General features: G+C 44.0%; 1 protein-coding gene across 3 annotated transcripts in view; it reads right to left on the bottom strand.

Moving 5' to 3' along the window:
• PPP2R5C (protein phosphatase 2 regulatory subunit B'gamma) overlaps positions 1–22,298 on the bottom strand; it is a 194,907-nt gene that overhangs the window by 87,505 nt on the left and 85,104 nt on the right. For all 3 annotated transcript variants that reach the window (XM_075065685.1, XM_075065686.1, XM_075065687.1), the window contains one exon: positions 7,272–7,471. In XM_075065685.1, coding sequence (XP_074921786.1) covers positions 7,272–7,471 — 200 coding nt within the window. The remainder of the gene's footprint in view (positions 1–7,271; positions 7,472–22,298) is intronic.

The raw sequence follows: 22,298 nt of genomic DNA, 5'->3' as shown, positions 1-22,298 counted from the left end.
GAGAGATTAATAAAACTGGGACTGTTCTATAAATCATGAATGGAGTGGAGAAACTGAACAGGGAAGTGTTATTTACCTCTTCACATAATACAAAAACTAGGATTTACCCAATGAAATTAACAGGCAGCAGGTTTAAAACAAACATAAGGGGAAGTATTTCACACAACCCACAGTCAACCTGTGGAACTCATTGCTGGGGGAAGTTGCGAAGGCCTAAACTATAACTGGGTTCAGAAAGAATTAGATAAGTTCATGGAGCATAGGTCCATCAATGACTATTAGCCAAGATGGTCAGGAATAGATTCCACGCACTAGGTGTCCCCAAACTCTGGTTGCTAGGACCTGGCACCGGATGACAGGGGATGATGGATCACTCAAATTTCCCTCTGAAGTGTCTGGTACCAGCCACATTTGGATGATTGATTACTTTTACTTTTAAAATTTACTCTATTACAGCTGCCATTGTGATTCTCCTGAAAATAAGTCCCTCTGGGTGCTCTTTAAAAAAGATTAACTGATTTAAAGGTATAAAAGACAGCAATTCAAAAATTCTAGATGCTCTGACATTACTTAAAGCAAATACAGACCTTATTTTAATTCCTTAAGAAAACCCTGCCTTTATCAAACCATAAATAGCAACACAGTATCTCATCCATCTTCACAAAATAAAAGCACACCTGAACCTTTACCAAATGCCTGAAAAAACAGATGGACCTTGTAGAATGACTGGAAAGTTAACATAATTGTGTTATTTTAGACAAGGGGCCTCAATGCCCTGACAACAACTTCTTCTCTTCCATAGCTAGGGAGCACCTGCTCAAGTGCTCTTGCTGATTGCAGATGCGGTAGTATTGTATAGGGAGCAAGGTGATGTCTCAAACCAGCAGATCCCAGGCTATTTAGGATTTTAGAGGTTAAACCCAACATTTTTAATTTACCTAGAAGCTACTCCCACACCAAACAAACCAGATCACAGAGCACACATATTGTGTTCCTAATAAGACACTCTTCATTCTGCATCAGCTTCAGCTCCAAAAGAGACTTAATATGTAGTCCCACATAGTGTTCATTATAAAAAACTCTAATCACAAAGTGACAAAAGCATGAATTACAGCAGTAATCTGAAAGAAAAGGTGGTACATACCCCTCTGGTCACATGTAGATAGGAAAAAAAATGCATCCAGCTAGCTGCTACTTGATCATCTTTATACAGCTATTGGTCAAATCAGACTCATAAGTTATGAACTCTAGTCACAAATGGCAGCCACACTCCCTCAATCATGGGTGAGATACAAATCTCCAACATAGATTTGATGACCTAATCCAGCTCACCATCACTACTTTGGTTTATTCTGATCTGAATCTCAGCCATCTTGTTTTCATCTATGCCTCAGCCTTCACCAGATACTGAGTCAGGTGCTCAATCACTCCTGCTGGGATTAGTGGATGGAAATAAAACTGACTGCTATCAACATACTGAAGCACAGTAACCTATATGTCTTCACTAAAAACCCCCAACAGCCTATACAGACATTTAATATGCATAGTAGTAAGACTGAATCCTGCAGAAGCCCATATGCTTTGGAGTATGGCCTTGAAATTTAACAGGGTTCAGTCATCTTTTTGTCATGGATATGCCTTTTACTGTCCCTATGAAAATCCATCAAGATTTAGCCAAATTATAAGACTTTGAAAAAACTCTGTTCAGCAGCCAACTTCTAACAAGTTTCCCAGAAATTCTTCAAAAATTCCATCCATACTGAGGCCTGGTCTACCCTACGCATTTAAACTGAATTTGGCAGCGTTAAACCGATTTAACCCTGCACCCCTCCACACAACGAGGCCCTTTAAATCGATATAAAGAGCTCTTTAAACCGGTTTCTGAACTCCTTCCTGACGAGAGGAGTAGCGCTGAAATCGGTATTGCCATGTTGGATTAGGCTTAGTGTGGCCGCAAATCGACAGTATTGGCCTCCTGGCAGTATCCCACAGTGCACCATTGTGACCGCTCTGGAAAGCCACCTGAACTCGGATGCACTGGCCAGGTAGACAGGAAAAGCCCCGCGAACTTTTGAATTTCATTTCCTGTTTGGCCAGCGTGGAGAGCTCACCAGCACAGGTGACCACGCAGAGCTCATCAGCACAGGTAACAATGCAGTCTCCTGAGAATCGAAAAAGAGCTCCAGCATGGACCGCACGGGAGGTACTGGATCTGATCGCTATATGGGAGAGGATTCCGTGCTAACAGAACTCCGTTCCAAAAGACGAAATGAAAAAACATTTGAAAAAATTTCCAAGGCCATGATGGAGAAGGCCACACAGGGACTCAGTGCAGTGCAGTGTGAAAGTTAAGGAGCTCAGACAAGCCTACCAGAAAACCAAAGAAGCAAACGGAAGGTCCGGGGCAGGGCCGAAAACATGCCGCTTCTACGCTGAGCTGCATGCAATTCTAGGGGGGTCTGCCACCACTACCCCACCCCTGTCCGTGGATTCCGAGGTGGGGGTGGTAATCTCAGCCATGGCTGAGGATTCTGCGGATGGGGAAGATGAGGAGGAGGAAGAGAGAGGACGAGCTTGCAGAGAGCACACAGCACTCCGTTCTCCCCAACAGCCAGGAGCTTTTTCTCACCCAGACGAATTACCCTCCCAGCCCTCCCAAGCCACTAGCCCAGACAATGAAGCCATGGAAGCGACCTCTGGTGAGTGTACCTTTGTAAATATAAAACATGGTTTAAAAGCAAGCGTTTTTTAATGATTAATTTGCCCTGAGGACTTGGGATGCATTCGCGGCCAGTACAGTTATGGAAAGTCTGTTAACATGTCTGGGGATGGAGCGGAAATCCTCCAGGGACATCTCCATGAAGCTCTCCTGGAGGTACTCCAAAAGCCTTTGCAGAAGGTTTCTGGGGCAGGGCAGCTTATTCCGTCCTCCATGGTAGGACACTTGACCACGCCATGCATGTAGCAAGTAATCTGGTATCATTGCATGACAAAAAGCCTAGCTGCGTATGGTCCGGTGATTTGCTGGCATTCAAGCAACATCCGTTCTTTATCTCGCTGTGTTATCCTCAGGAGAGTGATATCGTTCATGGTAACCTGGTTGAAATTCAGGAATTTAATTAAGGGACAGAGATGGCCATTCCTACTGGGCTGTTTGCCTGTTGCTTAAAAGAAATCCTTCCTTGCAGGTAGCCAAGCAGGGGGAGGGGAGGGGAAATGGGCTGAGCTTTTTCGCGTTTGGCTAGCAGGGATCTTCCCTGCTACCAGCCACGCGGTGGGTGGGGGGGAAGGGGGGTGTAGCAGTGATCTTCCATGATACCAGCCACGCGTGGGGGGGAGGGGTAAAGCGATCATCCCAGAGAATTGGATGGGGGGGGTGGTTTCTGCTGCTGCATGTTAACAGGAAAGAAGCAGCACTGAACGGGCTGCTTGGTATTTGGGAAAGGAGGGGACACTGTGTATATGAAGGCTGCAGAGAAGCCGAAAGACAATGGCTTACCATGGCCGCATGCAAGCTGAATTCTGCTGCCCGGACCTGCGTCTGTGAGATCTCTAACACCAGAGCCGCAGGCACTCAATATTAAGATGCAAAATGCGACCTTGTAGTGAAATCACATGTGCTATGTAAGGTGAATAGTGTTGTTCACCGTGAAAGAGTATAAGCATTGTTCTGTAAAAATGTATCTTTTTTTAAATACTTCTCTCCCTTTTTTCCCTCCCTCATGCAGCTGCAAATTTTTCAAGCCTCCCTACTCCATCCCGAAGGCTATCTCAGATAAGGCGGAGGAAAAAAAAGATGCGAGACGAAATGTTCTCGGAAATCATGGAAGTGACCCGCAATGAAAGAGCTCATCTGAATGAGTGGAAGGACGTGGTATCAAATTACAGGAAAGATGCCAGTGAACGTGAGGACAGGAGGGACCAACGTGAGGATAGGAGGGACGAACGTGAGGAGAGGAGATGCTCGAGATGGTGGCAGCAGGAAGATCAGAGTGTGTAGGCAGGAAGATCAGCGGTGGCAGATGCAACGCTGGGGCTGCTGCGTGATCAAACTGACATCCTCCGACGTCTGGTGGAGCTTCAGGAACAGCAGCAGGGTCACAGAGTGCCGCTGCAGCCCCTGTGTAACCACCCTCACCACTCACCATGTTCCATATCTTCCTCACCCAGACGTGTAAGAACGCATGGGGGGGAGGCTTCGTGCACCGCCCACTCCACCCCATGGACAGCCCAACCAAAAGGCTGTCATTACTTTGAAATTTTTTAGTGGCCTTTTTTCCTTCCCTCCTATCCTCCTCCCAAACCACACTGGGCTACCTTGTCAGTTCTCTCCCTCTTTTTATGAATTTTTAATAAATGATTTTTAAACGATAGCGACTTTATTTCCTTAAGCAAACTGTAATCGAAGTGGGAGGGTGGGTTGCTTACAGGGAATGAGTCAATCAAGGGGGGCGGGGGTTTCATCAAGGGGAAACAAACAGCAGTCAGACCGTACCCTGGCCTGTGATGAAACTGGTTTTCAAAGCTTCTCTGATGCACACCGCTTCCTGGTGTGCTATTCTAATTGCCCTGGTGTCTGGCTGCGCGAAATCAGTGGCCAGGTGATTTGCCTCAGCCTCCCACTCCGCCATAAAGGTCTCCCCCTTACTCTCACAGAGATTGTGGAGCACACAGCAAGCAGCAATAACAAAGAGGATATTGGTTTGGCTGAGGTCTGAGCGAGTCAGTAATGTGCGCCAGCGCGCCTTTAAACGGACAAATGCACATTCTACCACCATTCTGCACTTGCTCAGCCTGTAGCCGAACAACTCCTGACTATTGTCCAGGCTGCCTGCGTATGGCTTCATGAGCCATGACATCAAGGGGTAGGCTGGGTCCCCCAGGATAACTACAGGCATTTCAACACCCCCAACAGTTATTTTCTGGTCTGGGAAGTAATTCCCTTGCTGGAGCCGTTTAAACAAACAGAGTAGTGTTCCTGAAGATGTGAGCGTCATGAACCCTTCCTGGCCATCCCACGTGGATGTTGGTGAAACGTCCCTTGTGATCCACCAGTGCTTGCAGCACCATTGAAAAGTACCCCTTGCAGTTTATGTACCTCTTGCGCCAAGATAGGGATATGGGTTCCATCTATCGCCCCACCACCGTTAGGGAATCCCACTACAGCAAAGCCATCCACTATCACCTGCACATTTCCCAGAGTCACTACCTTTTGTAGCAGCAGCTTAATGATTGCTTTGGCTACTTGCATCACAGCAGTCCCCACAGTAGATTTTCCCACTCCAAATTGATTCCCGACTGCCTGGTAGCTGTCTGGCGTTGCAAGCTTCCAGAGGGCTATTGCCACTCGCTTCTCAACTCTCATCTTGGTATTCTGGCGTTTCAGGGCAGGGGAAAGCAAGTCACAAAGTTCCATGAAAGTGCCCTTACGCATGCGAAAGTTTCACAGCCACTGCGAATCGTCCCAAACCTGCAACACTATGCGGTCCCACCAGTCTGTGCTTGTTTCCCGGGCCCAAAAATCGGCGTTCAATGGCTACAACCTGCCCCATTACCAGCAGGATCTCCAAAGCGCAGGGACCGTGGTTTGAGAGAATTCTATGTCCATGTCCTCATCACTCTCGTCGCCGCGCTGCCATAGCTGCCTCCTCCTCGCCTGGTTTTGCAGGTCCTGGTTCAGCATAGACTGCACGATAATGCGCGAGGTGTTTACAACATCCATGATTGCTGTCGAGTTGAGCAGGGTCCATACTTGCTGTGCTATGGCATTTGCACAGCTCACCCAGGAAAAAAAAGGCGCAAAACGGTTGTCTGCTGCTTTCACGGAGGGAGGGGTGAGGCTGTACCCAGAACCATCAGTGACAAATGTTTTTTGCCCCATCAGGCACTGGGATATCAACCCAGAATTCCAAGGGGCGAGGGAGACTGTGGGAACTATGGGATAGCTACCCACAGTGCAACGCTCCATAAATCAACAATAGCCTCGGTACATGGACGCACACCGCCGAATTAGCATGCTTAGTGTGGCCACTTGCGCTCGACTTTATACAATCTGTTTTAAAAAACCGGTTTCTGTAAAATCTGAATAATCCCGTAGTGTAGACACACCCTGAGAGTACTTCATGGGTGAGAAACCTTTCCCTGCAATTGCTGCTTCTGGCTACTATGGGCTGGGATGCCAGGCACCAGAACTGAAAGCAGGAGAACTGTCTCTTTTCTTTTGTGCTCTCAATGCTGCTTCTCTGCTGGCACCCATACGGCATGAAGGAAAAAGTAACCGGACCAGCGGGGTGGTGGTGGTGATGGGGTTACTGCAACAAGGAGACTGGGACAGGGAGCCAGGGGGTCTTTAATTACACGATCACAAATTTTTTTCCAGAAGATGCCTGCCTTGGTCAGTGCACAGTATGGATGGTGATCATTGAATGAGTACTTGTGTATACTGGATTCAGTACTTGTGTTATTCTCATTGCACCATGCCTCATCCATTTCACACTATTCTAACACTACTCTGAATCTATAGTCACTGTGAAGTCTAGAATATCTGTTGAGTCAATGTGAAGCGACAGAAGCAGCTACAAGCATGGCTGAGAGCTCTTTTTGTTCAGAATGTCACCAGGTTCAGTCATCAATGGAATCTGGTGTCTTAACTGTTAATTTTTTATGTTCTCAGCTATTTTTGGCTTTTTTACATAAAAGACTTTATGAATTTCACCTGTGCAACAGTATGGGCTTTCTGCTATTAGTAGAGAATTAAGTTTCTCATGAGCTTAGTATGTGATTATGTAATTAAAGATTGCTTCATAATGCATACACACCCAGGGACTGAACTGAAGTTGCAAGAAGTCTTAATTCTGGCATTTCTTAATTTCAAGTGTTTGATTTCGCAATCTTTATTTTCTTTTAAATAGTTTGTGTGTGCGCAATATGTAGGTTGCGAACACAAGACTGAAGAAATTAAACTGTTTCAAAGCAAATTTTTTTTGTGAAACTTCAACATGCTTCAATTTCTGCATGACAGTTTCCAAGTTAATGAATAACTAGAGGCAGAACCAAGTATTTCCAAAAACACTGGCAATAAGATTTAGAAAGCTGTCAGTTTTTTAAAAAAAGACAACTGATTTCAGAGATATGTTTTTCACGAATGCTTAAATATTGAAAGCTTCAAAAATATCAGCTAAGCTTTACTAAAAGAAATTAATACAGGCAAAGAATTAACTCTGAACTACAAAAAGAGCTTTCAAAATATTTCTGGTTGTTAAATCACTTACCATATGTACTACTTCAGGGTAAATGGGCTCTGTGATCACATTGCGATTATGTGTGATGTACTCTACCATTTCACTTAAAGCAGCTCGCTTTACTTCCTTCCACTTTAGGTCGCTCAGTGGATCAGAAACGAAGTCAAAAAGAACACAACATTGTCGCAACTTCTGAATAAAAAGCTTTTCTTGCTCAGCAGGAGGAACATCTGAAAAATGAAAAATATTTGGTTATGAACATATCTACAAACTACGTTATTATAAAGGACTTTGTACTCCTCCCACTTTCTCTCTCTCTTTTTAAGAGACTCTGTAGTAGTGTTGAAGAATACTAGCAAGCATTCTAAATCTTAAACTATCTGCAAAACACAGAGATTATGGAAATTCTTAATATCACTGGAGTCTTGTGCTCCAGTAACACCCTATGACACAGGAAGCATGAATGGCAATGCCACTAGAGTTTTGCTTGCATTTGTCATAATTGTTGATTGAGAAGAAAAAAATAAATATTTGATTAAATATTTTTACAACACACAAAATTCCAGAGCTCATCTTAGTGTAAAAATTATGGTAAGAGTAAGAGTCATCTACTCCACAGATTTAACATGCTTGATGCATCTTTAGTTTGTACACTTGACTAAACTTTCACAGTTTAGGTTGGAATTCAGAAAAAACTTCCTAATTGTCAGAGCAGTTAAGCACTGGAATAAACTGCCTAGGGAGGATGTGGAATCTCCCTCATTGGAGATTTTTAACAGCAGGTTAGACAAATACCTGTCAGGGATGGTCTAGAGATGATGCTTGGTCCTGCCTTGAGTGCAAGGGACTGGACTAGAAGATCTCTCGAGATCCCTTCCAGTCCTATGCTTCTATGATTCTATGGAATATTTCACACTTTTGAAGTTTTAAATTCATGAGGTGGTGTTCTTTTAGTTTGAAAGGAATAGATTTTACACTTATCACTCCGACCTCAGGTGTCCCCTTTGTGTGGCAAGTACTACATCCTATATCTTCATCATATTTAAACAAAAACTCTATTAGCGCTGCATGAATTTTCTAAAGAAAAATTCACCTTATGAAGGACATAAGACATTAGAGAAATGGGGCCTGAAGCTGTATAGCTCAGGATTTTCATTGAGTGGCCAAAAAAAAAAAAAAAAAAACCCAATTACACAGTTTGAATATTCAGAAGCTCTGCTTTGTATGTGAAGACACACATTACCAATCTTTACAGTTTGACAAAATCCTGGTCCTTGACTAGGTAATGCAAATAATAATCTCTCGATTCCCAACTCCTGTGATTTACAGCACGTGCCTTGTTACATACTTCAAAATGTGCAGCAATGAAATCAATAATACTGACACTGAAAGTGACAATATTAAGCATTAGTGTTCACATATAATACATTACATTGATAACTGTATAGTCTGCGCTTTTTTTTTGCTTTTTTTTTTTCGCCTCAACTGGACAGCACCTTCCATATACTGAACTTCCATCGTCAAGAAAACTTCAAAGCTTTTGTCAGTTTATACTCCTCCATCAGGCGTTTGCAGTTGGGAAGCCAACTGGATTAGTGCTCCTAAAGGCATTGGTGCTTTTGAAAAATCCCATCCTAAGGATGCCTAAATATGGGTTTTAGGAGCCTAAAATTTAGGCTCTGATTTGGAAATATTGGCCTGTGAGCACAAAAAACAATACACATAACTTCATTAGTGTACTGAAGTCTAAACTTTTTCATGGTAAACACTAAAGTCTCTTTTCCCCCAAGGACAAAGATTTTACACCTCCAATTTCGAAACAAAAATACAATTTGAGCCCCCTGATACCACCAAACACTTCTGCCGTTTTAGTTTTAAGTATGAGGAAATCTTCACTGAAGTCATTGGTTACAATTCAAGGAAGTAAAGTTACATACCTGCTTATTGCACTTGCAGGATCGTGGCTTTAACTTTCAATTACACATTTCCAGCACCATCGTACTAGTATTGTTAAAATTTCAAAAAAAAAAAAGAAAACCCACAATTAGCAGCATGTTAAAAGATGGTGTTTATTAATTTGTCCATTCTAGATTAATCTAAAGTTGCAAATAGCACAATTTGCCAAGTAGTTTTATTATAAAGCTTCAACCTTGATTTAAATCAGTAGTTTTCTTAAAAAAAAAAAAAAGATCAAGGTGATTAAAGTATGATGTAAATGGTCCCATACTTTCTCTACACACACTAGGGAATGACATTGCTAATGATACTGATGGCAAAATAGAACAATTATGTGAAGCAGTCACCAAGAAAGATGATGCCTCACTTGTTAAACTCTATTATACTTTTTTCTATATTTGCTGAGGTGAGAAGTCCCAACTATAGAGACATATTTGAGGATTTAACATATTATATTGTCCCTGCCAGGCAGGTATATGGATCTTGGGAGCAATTACCACACAGGTGGGGTGCCAATTAATTTTTTTATTAAATGAAAAAGGAAGTGGTGGGAATTTAACAATAAAATACGAAGGGATGGGTGTATAGGTGTACAATAGGACAATGATGGGGGGCGGGTTCTTATTGGACGCGTAGGAGTTCTAAACAGTGTGGGTACAGTAAGTGGGGTCGCACAATGGGATACATACAGTCAATAAGCAACTCCAACTTTATATAGGAAACAACTTAGATCACAGTGTGAATGCAAAACGTACCCAAAAAGAAATGGCAAAATTAAACGGCTAGCTTCTATATAAAATGGTTAACAATTTTAGATTCGAATGTATTTAAGTTGGTTAGTGGCCTATAACAATTGAAAACACAATAGGTACTAATGCAAATAAAAAGTATATCAGCAATATAGGTGATAAGTGGGGAAATTATGCAATTGTAGAAAATTACTGACTAATTTGTGAAGCAAGAGGCTGTGATAGCAAGAGTATACCTAATGGCTGGTCAAGGAACAAGAGGGAAAGAGGGGAGTGAATGATTAGGGCACTTGATGAGAGAGAGTGTGGCTGCAACAGCGAGAGACTTTTGAAGCCCTCAGGGTAAGGGACAACAGACTAGAGAGGTTTTAGCAACAAGGCAGACACCAAAAACAAGGAAAAAAGCGGCACAGCGTTGGGAATTTCAACAGGTTGGAGAAGCAGCAAGGGGTTTTGGGAAGTTCAGAGGGTGATGCAGATGCGGAGAGGGAAGCAGGCAGGGAGTTTGGATTCGGAGAAGTGCAGATGCGGGAAAAAGCAGCAAAGGGTTTGGGAAGTTATACAGAGGAGAGCAGCAAGGGGTTTGGGAAGTTCGAGCGAGTGACTGCAGACGCGGGGGGAAGCGCAGGAGTTGGGAAGTTCGGGATGCGCAGATCAGGGAAAAAAGAGGCAAGGGGTTTGGGAAGTTCGGAGGTGATGCAGATGCTGGGGGAGCAGCAGAGTGTACAGGGGACACAGACAAGCACACAGGGGGGGACTGGAGTGGGGGAAAAACAGACAAGTTATACGAGGAGAAAGCAACAAAAAACCTTAATCTATCTTAACCAACCTAGGCCAAAACAACCAATATCACAATTCTAAGCAAAACTATCACATCAACTTCTACAGAGCAACAAAACAGCAAACTATTAACAGGCAGGTGAATACTTTACCAAGTCTTATAATCTTAACTATACTTATGAAACTAAAAACAAAACCTATGGTGCACCTTATGGTTGTGGGGAAGTACAGAGGCAGAGTGTATAAGCCCAGGATTCCAGCTTCCAAGGAAGGCCAGGATTGGTGGCTGCAGCAGGGATACAGCTGGAAGCAGAAAGCCCCGAGGGCAAAGCCCACAGGAGCAACGCTTGCAGCGGCACAAACTTATTTTTAGCAGCAAAAGTTGTCTCACGGAGTTTAGGGAAGTTTTAAGACCAGACTAAGGTTTAGCTGAGTCTGTGTGCTGGGAGACAGAGCCAGCAGCTTAAAATAATAAAATAAAGCATAGAGAGTTTCACAGAGGGATTCTTACCAGCCCCAAGGAAGAGCAGATGGCAAAAGCAGCAAGACATCAGAAGGGCTAGGTACCGTCCTCAATAATCAGGAGTCTCTCAGGACAGTAATTCGTTCTTGTCGGGGGGGGGGTCAAAAACTGGGGGTATGCTCAAAAATAAAACGAGAGTGAGAAAAGGACCCCTCAGAACCCCTGGCTGATCAGACCACGGCAGTAATGCAGGAACCTTCTGCTGTTAGTTTCAAATAATGTCTGTCTTTAAAGGCAAACTCGGCAGTTTCCGCCGAGTACTTTATTGGCTCCTTTGATACGGGAGGAGAGAAAGGCAGGGAAAACTGATAGGTGAGCACCAGAGACATGTCTGGCAGAGCACGTGGCAAACAGGGCTCAAAAGTCATTTGAGGCCTAATGACTCATGCCCAGGACTCTTAAAACACAAGTAGTCTTGCAGCTCTGGACGATTTGCCCTACCCACACCGAGCCCCAGGTTTAACAAGTGATAACAGAACTAACCCTCTGAACAGGGCATGGTCCCACTTACCACAAGTGGCCATCCTTTTGAGAAGGGCAATGGCTCTTGGTAAACCAACTTAAGGGGCCCTCCCTTTTGAGAACAGGGCAGTGGCCTGGTAAACAATTACAGCCAGGGAGGGGGCCAACAGGGAGGAGAACAAGAACAAAATGGAGTATTGGGACAGCTGTAAGAACAAAATGGAATGGGGGATAGCTGTAACAGACAACACGTATTCCTTACTCATATGTTGGGTCAATTTGATACCTGTTATTGTAATACCTGTATTGTATAACATAAATTATCCTTTGTATTCTTTAGATCATGGTCTCCAAACCTTTTTCTGTTCTGCCCCCCGCACCCATAATGTAATCTGTCCGTGCCTCCATCCCAAGGCCTGGACCTCAGCGGGGCGAAGCCACAGCTTGGAGCTTGCAGCCAGGAGCCGGACCATGGCAGGCTCAGCTGGGAGCGCTGAGGCCAGACAGAGCTGGGTGCACGTGGGGCGGCCTGGGCCATTGCGCAGAAGCCGAGCATGGCCGGCTGGGGCCACACTGAAGTGGACCAGGAGCTGGCCATGGTTGGTGGCCAGCCTGACAAGGCGCCAGGAGCAGGGCTGTCGGAGCAGGGAACCATGGCTCTTCGCACATCACCCCTCATAGTATATGCACGGTCGGCGTCGTGTGTCCATCGAGTGCTTGCGCGCAGCACCAGTGGAAAAAGTGCCTTGTTCAAGAGTCAGCTAGCTCGTCGCGCGCAATAGAGTAGCGATAGGTGATGGTTCGTGTGTCTACGCCCCTCACCGTGTACGTGTGAAGTGCTCCAGAGCCCGAGCAAATGCATCCACTCATCCTACTCATACTACTTTTCCTCTCCGTAGCTCACTACCTGTTTGCTGTTCAGTGTCGGTATGCTTATATGGTGGAGATAGCCTTGTGGAGCCATGTGCGCACTCGCGCTGTGCCGAGAAGCACAGACATCCCATTCTCCCTGCTCATCACTAGCGTATGCTCTGCTGCAGACTCGCCTCCGGTCCCACGTGAGAGATGCCGCGGTTCGTCTAGAGCTTGTCGCATGGTTCCCGCTATTTCGCACCACATCGCCTGCTCTCTCTGGCTCGTCGTCTATCGTTTCGGAGGCCTATGTCATCATCTAGGCGTATGTCGCAGCGCCCAGTGCGGAAATCCCAAAGTCTATTACTCTAGGCATGACTCACTGACGCTCCGGCATGGTGCGATCGTGTCATAGCCATTGGCGCAATGTCCTAAGCAACCCGACTGCACACCCGCTCTACGCTCTGGCCGTCACGCAATCTGCTCGGTGCTGTGTCGTTTCCCGGCCCGAGATACCGGCTGTTCAGTCTGCGTGCCATGAGCTCCGGCCTCGTGCCTGACAAGTCGCGCAAGCGTCGTGGGCTTCGTCTCGCCTGCTGAGTGTGGCCGGTAGGTTGAGATGGATTCTCGCTTTGGATTCGGAATTCTCGACGGTGCAGCAGCTATCTCGTCGACCGTCTCCGAGGATGAGTCTGCTCTATCGGATCTTGCGGGCAGTAGATCTCATGTATAAAGCCAGTTTCGGAGACCACTGGATCTAAAGATATATACAAAGGATTAATGTTATGTTTGCATCACAATACAGTTGGGGTAGTACAGATAACATGGGTGATCAATGGTGAGGCCAATATTAACGTAATTGATGTAAGGGAGAAAACGTATTGGTCTGTTAGCGGAAAGCTATTCCCCTATTCCATTTTGTATTGTTTCTCTACGTCTGTAGGCAGCGCACCAGTCTATATTGTGCTCGGATGTGTTGTTCTACCACCTTGTGGTGCTCTGAGATGCCTCGTGCCGTTGTGAGCTGTCAGTAATGTCTGTGGATTTTGCTGAGTGCGACTTGCTGGCTTCTCCATGAAGCGGTAGGCTCCCTTACATGTTATGAGAGACACAAGAGACATATAATAATGCCTCTTCGCACTTACAAAGGTAGTGATCGTGCTTTCCCGTGTGAGTGAGTAAGCTGTGGATCCATAATGCCCTCGTCTAGTCAGATGCGAAATGTGTAAGTCTGCGTCCAATCCCCTGGCTAAAAGCCTTGTGATCTGGGTTAGGATATAGGCAATGGTCGGAGCCTACGCAAGGACCTATTGTGGTTTTCAGACCTGGATGTAATGCGTCATAGGCCTCATTGTAGCTTGGTTGAGTCACCTGGTTGCAGAGGACTCTTGACCGATGATGGCTATGTCTCTTGCGTTCGAGACCGTACAGTTTCCAACTGACGTTCGGCTGCGTCCTTCTCCCTGTATCAAGAGGAAGCATCAAATACTAGGCGGGAAACTGCCTGAGTTTGCCTTTAAAAACAGACATTTTTAAAAACTACAGCAGAATGCGTTCTGCAAATTAACTGCCTGTTGATGCGGCGCAGGGGTTTCTGAGGTGGTCTCCACTCGTAATTTTAACTTCTTGGGAACATTCCTCCAGTTGTTTGAACGCCGCCGCGCCGCGAGCCAGCATCGTGGAAGGAGAAGACGAAGATTATATAGATATCTGTGGAAGTCTTCATTTGGATTGTCTCGTGGAGTGACCAGATCCAGCCTAGCCTGTCGTGATCCTCGTTTACTTGCAATTGCTCATCTTAGCGCTCGTCCTGTCGCTGGTACCTTCCATTGTGGGGAGCAGCTCCGTTTGCGGAATGAAGTTCCAGTGTTGGAGACTCTACTCTGGTGCGTCTTCGATTTTATTTTATATTATGTGTTGACTCTCATAGTAGTACTGCAATGAGCATTCAGTGATCATAGCCTGAGATATCCGTGTGTAGACACACTCTGAGTAGATACTTAAGTTGGTGTGTAGTAAATCCTTCTCTCTACAATTACTTGCTTGAAGTTTTTGCTCGTAAGACATATATAGGTTTGGGCGTGGCCTAGCGCTCCAGACGGTCTGGTGACATAAATGCCGTCCAGGGACTCTCTCGCATTGCTAGTCTGTTTCTCACTCTGACTGATGCTCTAGCATCCTAGCTTATGCTGCTCTTGCATGGTGGTATGCACGGGCTCCGTATGTCTGTAATGACCTTATAAAGTCAATTCCTGCGACACATACAGAGCGTGGACTGCAGTAGGGTTGTTTTAAGTTCTTCGGACAGTACGTTTATAGTTAAGATGATGAGGCTGGGTGTACGGTTGTCACACTTAGCGCTTGTGGATAGTGTTTGCGTGGTTTGTGGTGTCTTGCGTTCTCGGGGTAGGTTGGGTGTATGAGTTGTTTGCTGAGTAATTATGGTGAGTATTATGTGTTGTTTGTGCCAGTACGGTTGTGGTGAAGGATAGATAAAGTGGTTTAGGTTTGTGGCTGTCTCTCTGAGTAACTGTCGTGGAAGTTTGTTCGCCGATTCTGCGCGGAGTCCCGCCCCTCCTGTGGTGTGCTGTGTCTGTGGTGCTCCCGTGTGTTGAGCATTTTTTGGTTTTGGTGTAGTGGGATTGTGTTCGATGTCGCGTGTGGGGCATGGCCGTGTGTAACTCTCCTCCGTCGGCCGGTCATCTGCTCGCTGTCGCTCAGGATTCTGTGTCACCGTTGCTCCGGGCTTGTTTCCGAGTGCATCTGCGCTCTCGTGCGCTGAGACTTCCCGCTGAAACCGTGTGCCTGACAGGTCTCGACCTGCGCGCCGTGCGTCTCTGCAATCACCCGCACTATGGCCTCCGAACATGTCGCGTTCATGCTGCTCTACGCTCGCTCTGGTTTATTAATATATTATCCCCCGATACTCTAGACTAGCTTTTGTCCTCTGTCTCATGCTGCACATCTTGCGTGGAACTCTTCGGCTACTCGCTCTGCTGCTTCCTTAGCTCCTCGGCGGAGTCATGCAGTGATTAGACCTCTGTATGTCTCGCTAAACCGCTTTGACCTTGCTGGGCTAGTAGAATTTGCCACAACGCTGTGCACTCGTGGTGTTGTTTTACTCTGGTGTCTCTTGGCTCAGTGTGCCTTTGTGGTCTTTAACCTCTCTCTAGCGTTTCCTGTATGATCTGTACTCTTGCAGGACTTTCTCTCTCAACATGTCTCTCTCGGGTAAGCATTGTGAGTTGCACTATCATACCTGTGCATCAGCTTATAGCCACTAAGATCAGTCAGCCTTCCGCGTTCACTGGTGCTGCTGTAGTTGAGCCTCTCTGACTCTAGCTCTAGTTTAGTGAGATATTAGTTAGTCACCTTGCGTGCTTCACGCGGTCTCTGCACATCTTCGAAAATAAAGTTCGATGTATTATATACCTGTATCGATTGCTATTATCTCATATTCACTAGTTTATTTCTTGAGCGTATTACATAAGTATTTTTATGACATTTTTATTTCGATCCGTCTGGTCCATGTTAACAATTGCTATTATAGATAAAGTGTCGACTTACCACGATTAATAGACAATTCTAGATACTAAATATTGATCTGACACGTGATGTGATATGAGTAGATAGTCTAGCGTTTTTATATTTGTGTATTTTCTTTGGTATCTTTTGCAATTTCACATTCTGTATCTAATCTAGAGTGTGATTCCAATACTCTATAGAGTTAGTATGATGATAGTGAGTATTGAGCTTGTCTTGATATCCCTATCTGGGTGTATCTTCAGATTTATAACTCGGTTGTACCTATCATTAGTAATTCTCCTACTCTCTTCAATAAGACTCCCTCGCTTCCCAACTAATGTCATGTGGGTTGTGCAGGTCTGTAAACACCTATTGTATCACCCCAGTCCCTATACGGTTTGTATTGCTTAATAACTTACGCAACTCGTATGCATTGTTTTCATATTATAGATAGTTTCAAAAGACAAATTAGGCATCCTCCTTGTGTGTGGATAATTGCATCTCCCTCACAGTATTCGCCATAGTATCTGCTGGTGCTAGGGACAATAGTAATGACTGTGTGAACCTCCTCTTTTCAACCTATATGTTATCTCTTTAGGTAGTATGGGATTCTCAGCGCGCGCACGAAACATATAGAATAATTCCAAAAACGATTAGAGTCGCTGTGTTAAATAGACATATTGATGAATGCTCTCGGCTCAGTAGTTGTCACGATGTTCCTGAAGAATGGTATTGCCTTGTACACATAAGTATTTTGTATCGTATAATAGTTTGTACATGTAGTATTGTTAGTGCTAGTGTCATCCTTAAGTGTGATGTGTATAGAGAAAGCTAACGCGAACAAATATCTATCTATACACTCCACTGTTAAATTCAATTAGATGCTGTATTTATTATTTGAGACCTCACCTCACTGATTTAAATGAGATGAAGTCTTATAAAACATACATATAGACAGCTAGTTAGATCGTGACTCCATTGCAACTATATAGATAGAGCTTTAAATTCTAAGTGTATGGCATCTGTTTATTGAAAATAATCCGCCATTCTCCTAAACATTGCTACTATGCTTTGTGTGTTGTGTGTGTTTTTTAATTTGTTTCTCCGGAATGTTTGAATCATAGTACCTTGTTGCCGATTGAGGCTGTGGTATAGAGTGTGGTGATATGTAATAGTTATAAGCCGACTGTTACTTCACTTGCAGTGAACTATACGCAAGAGTTTATATGTAATCTTCTTACCTGCACGATGTTTATAGGTTCGTACTCGTAGTGACACTCCGCTCGCGATTTCTCGCTAACATTGTCTAAAAGTAAACTAAAACAGTAGACAGCATAGTCGAGTGTAGTGTTCTGGATCAGGGGTGAACATAATGAAGAAGTTCGTTTTATTTTTGTGATCTCCAGGTAGAGTTGGAGCGATGTGATTAAATCTTTGATGTTATGTGAGGAAATGGAATAAATTGCTTTATGAGCATGGATGTGCTAAAACTACCATGAAATTATAAGTTATAAGAAGGATCTCGCTCAAGCTAGCTCACTATAATTGTACCGTCTCTCTGTTATGTATTGCTGCTTGTGTGCTCAGATCAGGCCAATATTGGCAATTAGAAATACGTAGAATCCTAAAGTCTCATTCTCTGCATGCCTTACATCCCAATATTATAGGCTCAATCTTGAGCAAAAAGATTGATGGAGAGATATTTCTAACGCATCTAATTCTCTATAGTGATCAGCTATCCTAGTTTGCTCTCCCTCGCGAATAACACTCTGATGGGTAGTCAGAGAGAGTTATGCCATTGCGAAGTCGTGCTTGATGTTTATGCCTAGTGGGTGTTACTCGCTATAGTGAAGTCTAGCAATTATATTGTGATTGAAGGTGGACGTTGCTAGATATGAGGCAGAAAAAAAATAAGTCAGACTCTTGAGTGCATGAATAATCTTATTAGATCATGCTACATTTTTATGCTCGAATTGACTTAATGCTCTAATTTGGGCGACTGGTCAAGTGATCGTATTTTGATTGTTATCGATATAGACTGCAGCATGTTAGAGTATCTTCTTACCAACAGACGTGCTTGTTAACATCCACTGTATGGTGGTGAATATCCTGATAGAATGTTTGTATATCTAATCTTGATGCATTTACATCAGTTTAACGGACTCAGAGTTTTGTACAGGTTAACGTAATTAGCAAGATTGTTAATGTGTGTACTATCACATTTCACTACTATCAAGCGCGGTTCTGAAAGTGCTCATCAAACTGTGTAATTGGTTTTTATTTATATTGTTTTCTTTGGCTCGCAGCTCAGATGAAGGATTCCTGAGCATTATAGCTCGGAGGCCTCTCATTTCTCCTACTCGTACTATTCCTGTGGCGATAGTGTTGAATTTACCTCTCTCGGTTTAGAGAATATCATATCGCAGCTCAGGGCTAATTAGCGTAATTATGATTAAATATCGTTATGGTGCCATGCCTAGGATTATAAGAGTGTGGAACTAGCATTGCTGAAGCACTACATCAACGGAGGGACTCCCCTTCGCAGTCCTATTGTTCTCGCTGTATTGCTCTATGATAGAGGATGTTAAATACTATTCACCTTATTTGAAGTCTCTTATAAAATTGCATACACGACGCTGCATGTGATGCTATATAACTATCGCATTGAAGTGTAGTGAGAAAATAAGTACTTCTCATTACACCTTTATAATCAATACGTAAGCCAATCAGTGCCTGGATAGGGGATCTGCGAGAGAGTCTTCGCAAGTCCAGTCCTGCACTCAAAGGCCGGACTATAGCATCATCTCTTATAGATGCCATCCCTGACAAGGTATTGTCAACTGCTGTTCAAAAATCTCCAATGAGGGAGATTCCACATCCTCCCTTTAGCAGTTTATTCCAGTGCCTTAACTGCTCTTGACAATTAGGACTTTTTTGCGAATTCCAACTAAACTTGTGAAAGTTTAGTCAAGTGTACAAAATAAAGATGCATCAAGCATGTTAAATCTGTGGAAGTAGATGACTTCTTACTTCTTACCATAATTTTTTACACTAGATGAGCTCTGGAATTTTGTGTGTTGTTAAAAAATGATTTAATCAAATATTTATTTTTTTCTTCTCAATCAACAATTTCTGACAAATGCAAGCAAATCTAGTGCTGCCATTCTGCTTCCTGTGTCATAGGGTGTTACTGGAGCACAAAGACTCCCAGTGATTATTTAAGAGATTTCCATAATCTCTGTGTTTTGCAGATAGTTTAAGATTTAGAATGCTTGCTAGTATTCTTCAACACTACTACAGAGTCTCTTAAAAGAGAGAAGAAAGTGGGAGGTACAAAGTCCTTTATAATAACGTAGTTGAGATATGTTTCAATAAACCAAATATTTTTCATTTTTCAGATGTTCCTCCTTGCCTGAGCAAGGAAAAGCTTTTATTCGAGAGTTCGACACGTTGGTTCTTTTTGACTTCGTTTCTGATCCACTTGCGCGACCTAAAAGTGAAGGAAGTAAAGCGAGCTGCTTAATGTGAAATGGTAGAGTACATTTCACACATAATCGCAATGTATCACAGAGCCCATTACCCTGAAGTAGACATATGGTAATATGATTTTAACAACCAGAAATATTTTGAAAGGCTCTTTTGTAGTATCAGAGTAATTCTTTGGCCTGTATATAATTTCTTTTAGTAAAGCTTAGCTGAATATTTTGAAGCTTTTCATATTTAAGCATTCGTTGAAAAACATATCTCTGAAATTCCCAAGTTTGGGTTTCTTTTTTTTTTAAAAAAAAAACTTGGACCAAGGGGGGCCTTTTCTAAATCTTTATTGCCAGTTGTTTTGAAATACTTGGTTCTGCTCTAGTTATTCATTAACTTTGGAAACTTGTCATGGCAGAAATTGGAACATGTTGACAGTTTCACAAAAAAAATTTCTTGAAACAGTTTAATTCTTCGTCTGTGTTTCGCAACCTACATATGCGCACACACAAAGTATTTAAAGGAAGATAAAGATTTGCGGGAAATCAAACACTTGAATTAAAGAATGTCCAGAATTAAAGACTTTTGCAACTTCAGTTCAGTCCCTGGTGTGGATGCATATGAAGCAACTTTAATACATAATTCACATTACATAAGGCTCATGAGAAGAAACTTAATTCTCTACTAAAGCAGAAAGCCATACTGTTGCACAGTGAAATTTCATAAAAGTCTTTTATGATAAAAAAAGCCAAAAATAGCTGAGAACATAAAATTAACAGTTAAGACACCAGATTCATTGTATGACTTGAACCTTGTGACATTCTGAACAAAACGAGCTCTCAGCCATGTTGTAGCTGCTTCTGTCGCTTCACATTGATCAACAGATATTCTAGACTTTCACATGACTATAGATTCAGAGTAGTGTTTGAATAGTGTGAAATGGATGAGGAATTTGGGTGCAATGAGAATACACAAGTAACTGAATCCAGTATACACAAGTACATCATTCAATGATCACCATCCATTACTGTGCACTGACCAAGGCATGCATCTTCTGGAAAAAAATTTGTTATCGTGTACTTAAAGACCCCCTGCTCCCTGTCCCAGTCTCTTGTTGCCAGTAACCCCATCAACACCACCACCCCGTGGTCGGTTACTTTTTCCTTATGCCGTATGGGTGCCAGCAGAGAAGCTAGGCATTGAGAGCACAAAAGAAAAGAGGACAGTTCTCCTGCTTTCAGTTTGGTGCCTGGCATCCCAAGCCCATTAGTAGGACAGAAGCAGCAATTGCAGGGAAAAGTTTCTACCCATTGAAGTACTCTCCGGTGTGTCTACACTACGGATTATTCAGATTTTGACAGAAAACCGGTTTTTTAAAAACAGATTGTTAAATCGAGCGCAGTGGCACACTAAGATGCAATTCGGCGTGTGCGTCCCAATGTACCGAGGCTATTGTTGATTTTATGGGAGCGTTGCACTGTGGGTAGTATCCCATAAAGTTCCACAGTCTCCCGTCGCCCTTGGAATTCTGTAGTATCCCAGTGGCCTGATGGGGCAAAAAACATTGTCATGAGGTTCTGGGTACAGCCTCACCCCTCCCTCCGGTGAAAGCAGCAGACAACCGTTTTGCTGCCTTTTTTTTACTTTCTGGTGAGCTGTGCAAATGCCATAGCACGCAAAGTATGACCTGGCTCAATCTGAACAGACAATCTGGATGTTGTAAACACCTCGCGCTTATCGTGAGTCTATGCTGAACAGGACCTGCAAAAACCCAGGCGAGGAGGAGGCCAAGCGTTATGGCAGCCGCGCCGGCGACGAGATGATGAGACATGGACATGAATTCTTCTCAACACGGTCCCTGCGTTTGGAGATCCTGCTGGTAATGGGGCAGGTTTGTAGCCATTGAACGCCGATTTTTGGGCCGGGCAACAAGACAGACTGGTGGACCGCATAGCATTTGGGACGATCGCAGTGGCTGTGAAAAACTTCGCATGCGTAAGGGCACTTTCATGGGAACTTGTGACTTGCTTTCCCTCCCTGAAACGCGTCAGAATACCATGATGAGAGTGAGAGCGAGTGCAATAGCCCTTGGAAGCTTTGCAACGCAGGACAGCTTACCAGGCATCGGGAATCAATTTGGAGTGGGAAAATCTACTGTGAGGTGACTTGCGTGATGCAAGTAGCAAAGCAATCATTAAGCTGCTTGCCCTCAAAAGGGATTAGTGACTCTGGGAAATTGTGCGCCCGTGAGTGTGAGTGTGTGTCTGTTAGTGGGATTTCCCTAACGGTGGTGGGGCGATAGATGGAACCCCATATCCTATCTTGGCGCAAGGACGCGTACATAAACTGCAGGGTACGTTTTCAATGGTGCTGCAAAGCACTGGTGGAATCACAAGGACGTTTCACCAACATCCACATGAATGCCAGAAGGGTCATGACGCTCACATCGGTTGTGCGAGTGACACTTAGCTCGATACTTAGTTATGTTTAACGGCTCCACAAGAGATACTTCCCAGACCACTGCAATAAATAACTTTGGTGTATGCACCAATGCCCTGTTATTCCGGGACCCAGGCCTACCCCTGGATGTTTGGCACCACTCATGAGAACGCAGCCTACCGCAGCAGCTGGACAATAGTCAGGAGTTGTGGCTACAGGGCTGAGACAAGTGCAGAATCCGTGTAGATGTGTGCATTGTGGTGTTGACCGTTGGTATATTTTGTTGCGCGTTGTCAT

This window comes from Chelonoidis abingdonii, chromosome 4 (assembly GCF_003597395.2).
Source record: "Chelonoidis abingdonii isolate Lonesome George chromosome 4, CheloAbing_2.0, whole genome shotgun sequence".
Lineage (NCBI taxonomy): Eukaryota > Metazoa > Chordata > Testudines > Testudinidae > Chelonoidis > Chelonoidis abingdonii.
The sequence above is the reverse complement of the archived record's forward strand: the minus strand, read 5'-3'. Positions and strand labels throughout refer to the sequence as shown.